Source organism: Aspergillus fumigatus, chromosome 2 (assembly GCF_000002655.1).
Source record: "Aspergillus fumigatus Af293 chromosome 2, whole genome shotgun sequence".
NCBI classification, from domain to species: Eukaryota; Fungi; Ascomycota; class Eurotiomycetes; order Eurotiales; family Aspergillaceae; genus Aspergillus; species Aspergillus fumigatus.
This window is the reverse complement of record NC_007195.1, coordinates 2,448,264-2,460,343: the sequence shown is the minus strand read 5'-3', so window position 1 is coordinate 2,460,343 and position 12,080 is coordinate 2,448,264. Positions and strand designations below refer to the sequence as shown.

The 12,080-nt window shown below is 52.9% G+C and overlaps 6 protein-coding genes across 6 annotated transcripts; 3 read left to right on the top strand and 3 right to left on the bottom strand.

Annotated features, from left to right (window-relative positions):
• The first annotated feature begins 13 nt into the window (after positions 1–13).
• Positions 14–1,697, top strand: AFUA_2G09620 (phytanoyl-CoA dioxygenase family protein). Its single transcript, XM_750202.2, has one exon. It carries the CDS (start codon positions 237–239, stop codon positions 1,563–1,565), a length of 1,329 nt encoding a protein of 442 aa, XP_755295.1. The 5' UTR covers positions 14–236; the 3' UTR covers positions 1,566–1,697.
• A 116-nt stretch (positions 1,698–1,813) lies between these two features.
• On the bottom strand, positions 1,814–3,437 carry AFUA_2G09610 (uncharacterized protein). Its single transcript, XM_750201.2, has 3 exons — positions 3,377–3,437; positions 3,281–3,327; positions 1,814–3,228 (listed from the first exon to the last, which is right to left on the bottom strand). Exon 3 carries the CDS (start codon positions 2,907–2,909, stop codon positions 2,079–2,081), a length of 831 nt encoding a protein of 276 aa, XP_755294.1. The 5' UTR covers positions 2,910–3,228; positions 3,281–3,327; positions 3,377–3,437; the 3' UTR covers positions 1,814–2,078.
• Positions 3,438–4,538: 1,101 nt separating this feature from the next.
• udpA (UDP-N-acetylglucosamine 1-carboxyvinyltransferase family protein) lies at positions 4,539–5,050 on the bottom strand (the record flags this gene model as incomplete). Its single annotated transcript, XM_750200.1, has 2 exons — positions 4,539–4,736; positions 4,919–5,050. 2 exons carry the CDS (start codon positions 5,048–5,050, stop codon positions 4,539–4,541), a joined length of 330 nt encoding a protein of 109 aa, XP_755293.1.
• Positions 5,051–5,200: 150 nt separating this feature from the next.
• AFUA_2G09580 (putative UDP-N-acetylmuramate dehydrogenase) lies at positions 5,201–6,352 on the top strand (the record flags this gene model as incomplete). Its single annotated transcript, XM_750199.2, has 3 exons — positions 5,201–5,296; positions 5,387–5,806; positions 5,873–6,352. The coding sequence occupies 3 exons, from the start codon at positions 5,201–5,203 to the stop codon at positions 6,158–6,160; spliced, it is 804 nt and encodes a 267-aa protein (XP_755292.2). The 3' UTR covers positions 6,161–6,352.
• A 504-nt stretch (positions 6,353–6,856) lies between these two features.
• On the top strand, positions 6,857–10,645 carry AFUA_2G09570 (serine/threonine protein kinase). The gene has a single exon (XM_750198.2). The coding sequence runs from the start codon at positions 7,573–7,575 to the stop codon at positions 10,438–10,440; it is 2,868 nt and encodes a 955-aa protein (XP_755291.1). The 5' UTR covers positions 6,857–7,572; the 3' UTR covers positions 10,441–10,645.
• Positions 10,646–10,677: 32 nt separating this feature from the next.
• Positions 10,678–11,677, bottom strand: AFUA_2G09560 (putative mitochondrial genome maintenance protein Mgm101; the record flags this gene model as incomplete). Its single annotated transcript, XM_750197.1, has 2 exons — positions 10,678–10,951; positions 11,031–11,677. The coding sequence occupies 2 exons, from the start codon at positions 11,675–11,677 to the stop codon at positions 10,678–10,680; spliced, it is 921 nt and encodes a 306-aa protein (XP_755290.1).
• Between the last annotated feature and the right edge of the window lie 403 nt (positions 11,678–12,080).

Genomic DNA, 12,080 nt, shown 5'->3' with positions numbered 1-12,080 from the left:
GAGCGTGCATTGAATTGAGCCTAAATGGATGATTATGATATATATCTGATTAAACGACTAGCGAATGGAGTGAATCCTACTCGGGAGTATATGACAACTTGCAAGGTAAGATGCGGAGGTCAAATCCCGCCTGAGTCCAAGTTCATCAGGAATCAGGATAGCTACCAGAGCACGTTGTTGGAGTCGTCAGCATCTGTGGAGTCCAGTTCCATCTGTTCCCCGCAGTTCTTAGCACCATGATTCGATCCTCGGAATTCAGAACGGAGGCAGAGATCGGTTTAAAAAGCTCGACATCGTCGCGCAGCGTTGTGCACCCAGACGACCTGTTCAGGACATCTGCTACGACACTCTGCGAGATGAATGGAAATCATTTGGCCACCAGTCGACTGTTCGAGACGACTCCTCGAATCGAAGACTTCAAAGAGATATGCAGCCAGACCACCGACAAAGCCTCTTACCCTTTATCCTCGCGCATCGAGAAGAACATCCCCATCTACGATATAACCACCCTTGACCACCTCAACGGGGAACTCACCACCTGTCTCCAAGACGAATGGCACAACGCCCTCAACACCGGCCCCGGCATCGTCGTGCTAAAAGGCATGTACCACCCAACCCACCATGGCCCAACCCTGACAGCCACCACCGAGGCCTTCGCCCACATCATTGCCCAAGAGCGCCGCACTGCAACAAAGAAAGGCGACCACTTCGCCGCCAGCGGCAAAAACGACCGCATCTGGAACTCCTTCAGCAAACACGCCCTCCTCGACCCCCGCTCTTTTGTAGCGTACTACTCCAACCCCTGGCTGCGCCTCATCGCCGAGTCCTGGCTCGGCCCAGCCTACCGCATCACAGCCCAAGTCAACATCGTCAACCCCGGCGGCGCGGCCCAGGAATCCCACCGCGACTACCACCTCGGCTTCCAGGCCGGCACCACCACCGCCCGCTTCCCGCGCACCCTGCACCTCGCCTCGCAGTATCTCACGCTGCAAGGGGCCGTCGCGCACAGCGATATGCCGGCGTGCAGTGGGCCGACCCGCTTCCTCCCCTTCAGCCAGTGCTTTGAGCCTGGGTACCTCGCGTGGCGGCGCGAAGAGTTCCGGGCGTTTTTCCAGGAGAACTACGTTGCGCTGCCGCTGGAGCTCGGGGACGGGGTGTTTTTCAACCCGGCAGTGTTTCATGCGGCGGGGGCGAATGAGATGGCACCTGAGGATGGGCCGGGCGGGGGTTTCCAGCGCAAGGCGAACCTGCTGCAGATTAGTTGTGCGTTTGGCAAGACAATGGAGAGTATTGATACGGTGCCGATTGTGGAGAGGTGTTGGGGGGATATGGTGCGGCGGTGGGAGGAGGCCGGAGGCCGGTTGGATGCGGAGCTCGAGGCGCTGGTGATGGCTGTTGCGGATGGGTATCCGTTTCCGACGAATCTAGATAGGAGGCCGCCGGCTCCCAGTGGGATGGCACCGGAGAGCGAGCAGGAGATTGTTCTCCGAGGGTTGAAGGAGGGATGGGGGGTGGACAGGGTGGTGGAGGAGTTGAAACAGATGAAGAAGGATTCAAGTGCTTGATCTGTCGCTGGATAGGTAACCTGGGCCCAAGCAGATAGATGAGCTTTTTGAAGAACCAGCCGGCAGAATGGGCACTTGGAAGGGCCCTCGGGTCTGAGAGGAGGTACCTTTGATATATCAAGAGCATATTGGACGTCTGGTAGTATCGATCATAAGCTCATGAAAGTTCTTTTATTTCATATGCTATTCTTGGCATTGTTGACTTGATTCGTAAGAGACAAACGACATCAAAGTAAATTGCTATTCCTGATAACAAAAGACACCAGCGGTAAATACATTCTGTCCAGCCTTGCAGCTGACGGATCGACCCATGCCTCTCCAAAGCGACACCTTCATCGAGTCATGCACCGTGTTGTATTCACTTCCACCATAGCATAAGCAGTGTACCATCGGGATCTCGTAATCTGGGCCCAAACGAAGAGCTACTATTTGGCACTAAACTGTCAGCTAAAGGATACTCCAGGACTCAATGCATAGCTCACCTCCTGAGACAACGTAGGAAACTTCTCACGCCTAGTAAAGACCAGCAGGATGTTCGAAAAGCACGCGAGGCCGACGACCGGTGTCTCCACGAAAGAGCTTTTTGCCTCTCACTCCTTCGAGCAAGGCCCTGTCATCCGGGTTGTGCAAGATCCTCTCTGGATCGCCAACAAAGCGCAGGGTACTCAGATTCTGAAGAGCCAACAGGTGACGGAATCCCCAAAGAATATCAAAAATAAGCTCATTCGGAATAAGAGGACGAGCCATGCTGATATACTTATCCCCAAACTCAAGTCTCATCTTGCTGACGAACATAACGATCTCCAGAAGATCGACCTGCTTCATGAACCGGAGAAACACAGACACCAATTGCAGAGTAGGTCTCTCCTCGATGGGACAAGGATAGTTGAGTGGTGGGAGCTCGAACGACAGCCGACGGACAAACTGCTCTCGTTCCGGGCCAATGTTGCATAGGAATTCGGTGGGCAAGCCCAGATGTCCGTTCCTAGGAAAGCAGAAGAATGTCTCCGAGTAGAAGAGGGGCATTGCTTCCTTGTACACGTCTTTGCTGACGCTGAGGATGGCCAGGAATTCCTGGGGCGTGTAGCGATACTCGTGGAGACGATGCTGGTCTTCTTGGGAGCGGTATTGATTGGGAGCTCCTCTGTAGACAGAGGCATGGGGCTTGGCTGGATGGATGTACACCTCAAAGGCTTTGCAGGGAGGAGTCTCTGGGTTTTCACTGAGCCTGAACTCACTGACTCTGGTTCTCGCGTGGGGATAGATGAAGAACACGCGTCGGTAGATCTCAAGGCGCAGTTCACATGGGATCCGAAAGAGAATAGAAGTAGTTGAGTCTGCCATTTTGGTGGCTTCCACAACCTGATCTTTGATCGATGGAGTTCAGTCAAAGGAGAGAGTGAGTGAGAAAGGGGGTCATGGGAAGTGCTGGGGGTTATATAGCTAAAGATATAATAAGTGACGTTGATTCACTTGCGACTGTTTATCACGACTTTCCGTTATAACATAAGAATATTCACCTTGCACTCATTACGCGAGAAGCAGAAACAAGACAAGACGGAAGACATCCATCTTTCCCTAGTTTTATTCACTATTTCCTTGATCCTGCCTCACCTCGGCCAGTGTTTTCCACTTGAGAGAAATGACATGATAATCGATTCACCTGTCCACTGTCTTAGTTGATTCTGCTTCTGAGACCATTGCAAGGTACCTACTGTCTTCAACTTCGGTCATTTCATCCTATGTTCTTCGAGCTGGGTCTCTGTCCATTTTGAGCCAGACACCTAGCTTCAGTGGGTTCAGCTTCATACCGTCGTTTACAAACGAGTCGTTTAGCTGTCTATGGATAGTCTTCGAAGCAAGTCGAGCTAACTATCAGTGATGTATTAGCCTTGAACATCGAATCTAGTGATGAACCAGTTCTTGATCAACCAACGAGACTTATAGCAATTTGATAACCATCATTACTCCCGAGTGTGCGACTCTATCAAGGTCTACATCGGCGCGGTTCATCCCAGCAGCATATTGGATGGGCTCCCGCGCGCCTGGAATATAACATAACCATGACTCTTCTAGCTTGGCAATAGACTTACTCATGCATTTTCACATTTTGGATATTCTAGGTTTGTGATATGGACTATCCTGGACTCAGACCGGAATGGGGATATGCTTAATCAAATAGGGATTGATATCCAATCGGCTTCGTGAATGTTGGCATTAAGCGCTCTCACCGGCCAAGGAAGAATTCAGCAGGGTCTATCGTACTAGTGGAGTATTCTGGATTCTATTTCAGTGGACATGCTCGACAGGGGAGAGACCAATCGGTTCAATTACATTCAAGCTTAAGCGCTGTAGTGCCACAGCGGGAATGACGGAAGAAAGTAGGTCGGCCTCCATATACATTATCACGTTATGAACCTGAACGGCTAAAGGAGATATGGTACGCACTGGAAAGTATAAATAGTCCATCTGCGTCGACATCATGTTACCGAACTCAGCTCCAAGCCATCAACATCAACATGCAAGGCTCCAATCTCGTCTCTCTTGCCCTCCTTTCTACCCTTGCCTCCGGCGCAGTCATTCATTCCAATCTCGCGAAAAGTCAGTCTGTCGACTGCCACAAGCTCCAGGTTGCTCTCAGCGAGGCTGGGGCATACTATCGAGGTAGACTGAGTCGGTACCACGGACAAGCATATGTATGTATGTCTATTAGATAAGAGTTAGAAAGCAGGTTCTAACTTTGTTTGAAGATCACCTTTGCCAACGACCTTCAAGCTCTTGAGAATCTAGGCAGTCGGACAGTACGCCAATGCTATGATATGGCGTCTCCCTAGGTTACTGAGGTTTAATATGAGTGTGTTTGCGATACTGTTATATTTGTCCATAGACTCTGCATGTACGTATAAATAGCCGTCATATGTTTGATACCGAGGCTGTTCAGGCGAATTCAGGCCGGCAATCGACTTTGCCGTCTCAAGTGTTGGAAACTACTCCTATCCTACTCAGCTTGTCCCTCAGCCGTTCATATCCCCGATCTCCATGCGCAATTCCATGAACGATTGTAACGCCCTCTGCAGGTATCGTGGCAATCACCGGAGAGGCTCCCGCCCGGAGATCTGTCGCTGCCACTGTACTTGCAACGAGTCTCTCAGCGCCATAATTTACGGCATTCTGTCCCACAAGCTGTATCTTTACCCCTGGTTAAAACGTCGCTCAACGACCGTTTCGTGTGTTCGGCTGACCCCTCAAGACAGAAGCAGTAGCGTCATGAGCTGCGGTTGAAGATTGGTAGAAAGAGACGGGTACGGTCCCGCCGTGATATCTGCGGCTTTGGGTTTTCTGGCTTTGATTACCATGATGATGATGATGATGCCTGGTTGTCTCGATGAAGATATGGGCCCCAACCGCGAGGGGTGTCTCATGACAATCAGTACGGTCTGGTGCTCTTCGCGGCACCCGTGGATCCGAGGCGGGCTGCCAGCCATAGCTCCCAGAATGAGAAATGCCCCGCCTTTGATCTGGTCATCCATAACTCGGTAGTTGTACGGACGGAGTGGAATATCCCTTCCATGGATTTCCAGATGCTCTGTCCCCGCGCCGTGATGGCCATCCCCGTGCTGATGAGACACTTAACGATGTGCTCGAAAGTCTGTGCGCAATCGCTTGGACTTGATTACTGGAGCCAGACGACAGATGTCCAATTGTCAAATGTCGGTTCGGCTATAGGGACAGTGTGTTCAAGCGAACTCCATAGATGTATTCATCGCTAGTGTTACATTGGAACTCACCAGTCCTGGCAACCATCGACTTGAACACGACAGACGGCTCCATTCGAAGCATTCTGGAAAATTGGGAAGTGCAAGTCCCCACAATCCTGTCGGTTGCAGACGATGTGTGTCTACTACACAGGAGCAAGTTGCCTGGTCCAGGGTTTTCTCGGAAATGCGGACCGTTTCTTCAAGAACGCAGTTATGAACCAGCTTGCGTACGACGTTCTGCAGGCTGTTCACCCAGAGGTCTCTGTATTTTTGAGAGCAGACGGCTCCCAAGTGATCCCAACAGCTTGGCTGATCGAGAGATGCGGCTGGAAGGGCAGGAGAATTGGCCGCGTGGGAGTGTATGACCAGCATGCTCTCGTCATAGTGTACTACGGCAGCGTGAATGGCTTTGATGTCCTGGAGTTTGCCAGTCGAATACGGGAGGGTGTGATGGGCCGATTCGGCATATGGCTTGAGTTTGAAGTAAGGATCGTCACAGAAGTTCCGGTGATCAAGAAATCCGTAAGCTCAGACTGAAGTATGGACAAGGGATCCGTGGTTGCGGGGAAACGTGACGAAACCCAGATGATCTGGAGAGATTACGTGGAATTATGCAGAGAATATGTGCTCACAGCAGAAGAGCGGCATCTGTGGAGGAGTAAATATGATGCAATCCGAGTTGATGCGATTGCTCTGTACTCTGTACACGTGCATCAGATGGATGCTTTATATCTATCTATGTACGACTCAGGGTTGCACCAAGACTTCACTGAAACATTGGCAGGACAGTTAACTCAACCGTTAGAATCTACTCCGTACCAGGCCACGAATCCATAATTCATACTGAAGAATGTCAGAGTGTCCATTCTAGACCAAGCAGACTTTTTACTCAGGCTCAGCTAAGACGACGCTGAAACGGTGGCTTGTCGGGCTTGTCCGTTTGGACCGACACAGTAATACATAGTACGATACCAGAATGCTACCTCACCTACTTACACAGGGCAGTACTAATGTGTAGGTAATCTCTACTCCGTCTTGCAGAACCCAATAAAAGTCGACCCTGTGGGTGCACCAAATACTAGGTCGCGACCAATAGCCCTGCAACTCTCAATGATTGATTGACTACCTTACCTACTGTGTATATAATACATAATACATAATTGCATAGTACACAGTACCGTATCCAGAGTATTTTCCTAGTGGTGGATTCTATTTGATCTAGAAGACCACACCCTGAGATCTTTTCCCACTCATATGGGTCCAGCTTCTACTGAGGTACAGAGTACTCTGGACGTACTTTGTATCTCTGGCAATTCTGGATTGGGCTGTTCCGAGTCATTGCTGAGGAACCACATTCATGATAGTAGGCGGAATGTGACCACGCGTAAGAATGCTGTGTCTCCTAGAAACACGTCAACAATCTGGAGACCCCTGGACCGATGAAAATAGTTGGTTAATGATGTGATGATCGATTGATCCCACTGACGGATCGGTGGCGTTCTGTTCCTGGAATGGTGAAACATCACCCCAATAGAATTTTACTTCTCTCCCGGGTGAGCTCTTGTCCATGGTTCGATGCCTTGAAAGTGAAATATTTTATTATTACTCCGTAGACTCAATACACATTCTATGGGCTGGTTGCCTCAGGCCTGGTTTGCGTACTTCCTTCACTACTTTTCTTCATCGGATCTCTCACTCGACTCTTCCTCGCTCTGTTTGTCTTGTTTCTTTTCTTCGATCTGATCTTCTCATTCGCATTAGATCATACTGACCTCTCGTTCCCCATCTGGCCACGAACTCCAGTCTGTCTTTCCAATCACTCAATCGCATTCTCTCCTCCTCTTCCTCGTCTTCCTCTCTTTGTCTTTCCTGCTTCTCTTGGTTCGGCCCACCACTCCACTGTCTCCGCACACCGTCGGCCTCGGTGGTTCCTTCGCTTGTGTTCAGCCTACGTATTTTTGGTCAATCCTTGGAGGGCGCCGATTCAACGGCCTCGCGCCTAATCAGATCGCTTTTTCTCTGGATCAACGAGTCGATCTCGGGTGATAATAGCTCGCTTGGCTTTGTCGCAAAACCCAGGCACTGGCTCGCTGGCCCTTCGCCCCACTCAATTGCCTTCCCTTGTCAGGGCTGCAGGTCAGCTTCTAGGCCGTTGCTCCCTCGGGTTAGTGTCAGACAGTCCAAAGTATATAAAGTCAGAGGAATCGTGGCCATTGGGCCCCGCGATTCTTTCCTTCTCGTTAGTTTCAATGTCCGGTCGACCTGGACTCACGGAGAAGCGTTTGTCGGCCCATCGCTTTCAACCGCTTCCGGATTACTCAAATGATACCATGATGGCCAGTCCACACGACGTGACGATTGATATTCCCCTGACCAATGTCCCCAGTCGCACTCCGACGGGGGCGCGGAGGGGGAGTGCACACACGGCCACTTCTCCAGCGGCCTACCACCCTCCCCTTGACGATGTTCACACCAACACCAGCGAGAAGGCTGGTTTGGTCGCCGGTACTGGTCCTGGCCGTCGCAAGAGAACCGTTGACGACTCGACCGGCCGTTCGCTCGAGGATCCCGAAGATGGCACTCTTACGCGGATGGGGAAGATTTACCAGGCCATCCTCAACTTCTCCATCGTTACCAGGTACATTATCTATGTCACCCCGATCGCGCTCTTGATTGCGATCCCAATCATTGTGGGCGCCACGGTTGCGGAAGATGCGAGAATTGGCGGCGTGACACTGCCTTGGTTCTTTGCCTGGATTGAGGTGGTCTGGTTGAGTTTGTGGATCTGCAAAATCATCGCTCATTTCCTGCCATACCTGTTTCAGTTCCTCTGTGGAATTGTCAGCCCGGGCACTCGCAAGTATGCTCTCATCCTGCGCGCACTGGAACTGCCCATCGCGACGGTCTTCTGGACCATTGTCTCGTTGGTCACTTTCCTTCCGGTCATGACCTATAACCCCGAGAAGAAGCGGACCGGCGATACTTCCACCAAGCCATGGGAAAAGTCCGTCAAGAATATCCTGTTCGCTTTGTTTGTCTGTAGCTTGATTCTGTTGGCGGAGAAATTCCTGGTCCAGCTCATCTCCATCAGCTACCACCGAAAGCAATTCGACTTGAAGATCAAGGAGTCGAAGCGGAACATTGAACTGATCGGTCAGCTGTACGACGCCTCCCGCAACATGTTCCCCATGTACTGCAAGGAGTTCCGGGAGGAGGATCTGATCATTTCCGATTCGCTCTTGACTGCAGCCACCGCGAAGGGACCCATCCACTCCCGCTCCAGCTCCTCGATGCCCCTCAGGCTGATTCGCAATGTCGGCCATAACGTGGGTCGATTTGGTGACCGAGTTACCGCCGCTTTTGGTGGGGTCGCCCACGAGATCACCGGCAAGGAAGTGTTTAACCCCACCTCCGTGCGCGGTATTGTCACCCAGGCCCTGGAGCGCCGAAAGGCCGCCGAAGCTTTGGCGCGCCGAATCTGGATGTCTTTTGTCATTGAGGGCAGGGATGCCCTATACCCGGACGACATCGCCGAGGTCTTGGGAGCCGGCAAAGAGATGATCGCGGAGGAATGTTTCCATATGCTCGATCGCGACGGCAACGGTGATATCAGCCTGGACGAGATGGTGATGGTTGTTGGGGAGATTGGTCGCAACCGAAAGGCCCTCAACAACAGCATGTACGATGTCGACCAGGCCATCCATGTCTTGGACAACCTGCTGCTGACCGTTGCCGGTATTATCGCGGTGCTGGTTTTCATTTCGTTTGTGACCAGCGGTTTCGGCACCGTCATCGCTGCTGGCGCTACTTCCCTTCTCTCTCTCAGTTTCGTATTCGCGACGACCGCCCAGGAAGTCCTGGGCTCGTGCATCTTCCTGTTCGTCAAGCATCCCTTTGATATCGGTGACCGCGTCGAGATTAGCGACAAGGATTACATCGTCGAGCGCATTTCGCTGCTGTACACCGTCTTCAAGTCGGTGACGGATCAGCGCGTGACTCAGGTGCCCAACGTTGTCCTCAACACTCTCTGGGTTGACAACTTCACGCGTTCCAACGCCATGCATGAAACACTCAAGATTCCCGTCAGCTTCGACACTACATTTGCCGACATCCAGCTCCTCCGCGATGAGATGGAAAGATTCGTCCGTGACAAGGAGAATTACCGTGACTTCCAGCCGGATGTCGACCTGGACGTGGTCGGGGTCGGCGACATGGACAAGCTGGAGCTGACCGTCAGCATCCGCCATAAATCCAACTGGGCTAACGAGTCGATCCGTGCCATGCGTCGGTCCAAATTCATGTGTGCCTTGGTCAGCGCCGTGCGCAAGATTCCCATCCGCGCTCCTGGTGCTGCTGCGGAAGACGCCGCCGGCGACAGCGAGAACAAGGACGACAAGGACGACACCAATGACAAGCCTCACAAGCCTGACGCCGATAACGCAGAGCAGAACAACATCACGCGGACCGCCTCCGGCCGGCAGCGCGCAGCAGCGGCCGGGACGACCGCGGATGCAGCCGCCCAGGAACAGGCTCGATCAACCGGCTTCAGCGCCAGCCAGTCATCCGGCACGCTACAACGCCGCGGCGGCTCTTCATCCACCGACTCGGGCTACTTGGAACGCTCCGCCAGTCGCACCGCGAACGAAGTGGACAACTACCAGACCCCCGCCGCCTCGCCCAACCAGAACCGCCAACTCAGCGTCAACTACGGCAATCTCGGCCGTGAACCGTCCACCGGCCGCCGCAGGGCAGGTGCCAGCACCACCGACCAGCAAGTTGCCCAGCCGTCCCCCACCGCAGGCGGAGTCCCCATCATCGCAGAGCCCGTGCCCCCTCTTCCTCGCCAGCAGCCGCCGGCAGCCCCTGCATCACAGGGGATCCCCTCGGAGTACCCCTCGTATCCCAGCATGTCCAACTACGAAGGTAGTCTCTACGGATCTCATAGCCAGGAGACGGCGTACGATCCGGAGCAGGCGCTCGAGCTCCCGTCGGTGACAGAGCACTCCGAGTCTGACCCTTGCCGAAGGTTCCCGGGTTCGCCGGGGGTGCAACAGCGCTACCCCGATGACCATTCCAGGAACTGGAATCAGTCTCGGCCGCCCTACGGAGGCCAATAATTAGGTTACCGAACACAAAATGGATGGCGTTGGTGGTATTTTGAATTCGTTTCTTTCTGTATTGGTATGGTATGGAATATGGGTGATGATCTGATGCATATATAGTGGGTTGTGAAAATCTACATCCAACTAGTCAATCAACTAAGTAATTCAAACGGAAGGAGAATTTCTATTCTCATTTATTAATATACATCTGATGGTCAACGCCGCCATCAACCCCGGAAACATGCGGTCCCACTACTTAGTCCCAGTCTCCTTCCACGGATACGACACCTGATCATCCTTGCGTACCCAGATCTTGGTCCGCTTCTTGTTCACAACATGCTCGACAAACACCTCCCGCGTATACTGCGCCTTGAACTTGCGAATCCACCGCGGATCCCACAGCTCGCTCGCAATCCCCAGATCCTTGCAGCAGCGCACCAGCGCATTAGACCGACACCCTTCCGTTGCTGTCGGGATCCCATCCGGCGTGAAGTAATCCTGCTCGCCCCGCGCGACAGACACTAACCTGTACACCCATTAGCCCCCTATTCGTATCTCCCCCTACTCTCCCGTCCCAAAGCAAAAGCGAAGCAAAAAATACATACCGCCCATTACAAACCAAAGCATACTCCCTCGTCACCGTACGCGGCGTAACAATACTCTCGCTCCGCGGCACGAGGCCCCAACCCCCTGGCCCAAACGCCCGGTTCAAGATCCGCCGGTACTTGATCTCGGGGAGGTACAGGATGCCATCGGGCTTGATCTCGACTTCTTCGGGGTCGACTTCCGCGAGGAGGATATCGGCTACTTCCTTGGGGAATGGCGCGGCGGAGAGCCCGTGGAAGGAGCGCGTCCAGTCGATTTTTTCTTCAGGGGGCGAGTCCGGCGAGAGAGGGGCGTCGGCGAGGCCGGTTTTGGAGATGTTGCTTGTAGTTTGGTGGGTGGGTGTTGGAGCGAGGATACGGGCGGCGCGGTCGTCGGTTGTGGGTGCGGGCGCAGTGGAGGTGGAGGCGGTGGATGGTTTTGCTGGTAGGGTGGGCGTGGAGACAATAGGAGGCTTGGGAGCTGTCCGGGTTGCTGGGTTGTTGCTGTTGTTGGTGGTGATGGCTTTGTAGGACGAGGTGGTGGTGATTGATCTGGTGAGGGAGAGGATGTGCTGGCTGGTGGATCGGGAGGTCAGTCTAGATGGAACTTTTGTAAAGGTTGTAGACTCTACTAGCCGCAGAGAGCGGCGCATATGCGATGAAACCATGTTGATGGTGTGGTAAGTATGGTTTGTTGGTAGGTCTCACTTCCGCAGATGAGCTCGACATCGCGTCCGTATAGTGTCACGTGATTTATATGGGCAAACCTACAGCGTCTGCACTGGCAGAGATCGAGCTTCAAAGTGGTGATGGTTCAGATATGATTACAATAGTGGTATGATGGCATCTATAGTACAGGCTTAGTATCAATTGACTCGTTCTCTGAGTCTAAGCGTCCTTGGTTTGCGTCCGCTGGTCATTGCCCTTGCGCTTCCAGCACTCGCGAAACGCTTCCATCTGCCAGACATACTTATCAGCTCCAGTTCTCCGGTACATAAGACAAGGTGGAAACCGAAGCTAGATGGGGGATGATGCAGTGCTTGCATTCATCTGCCGCAGTCGCACCGTGAC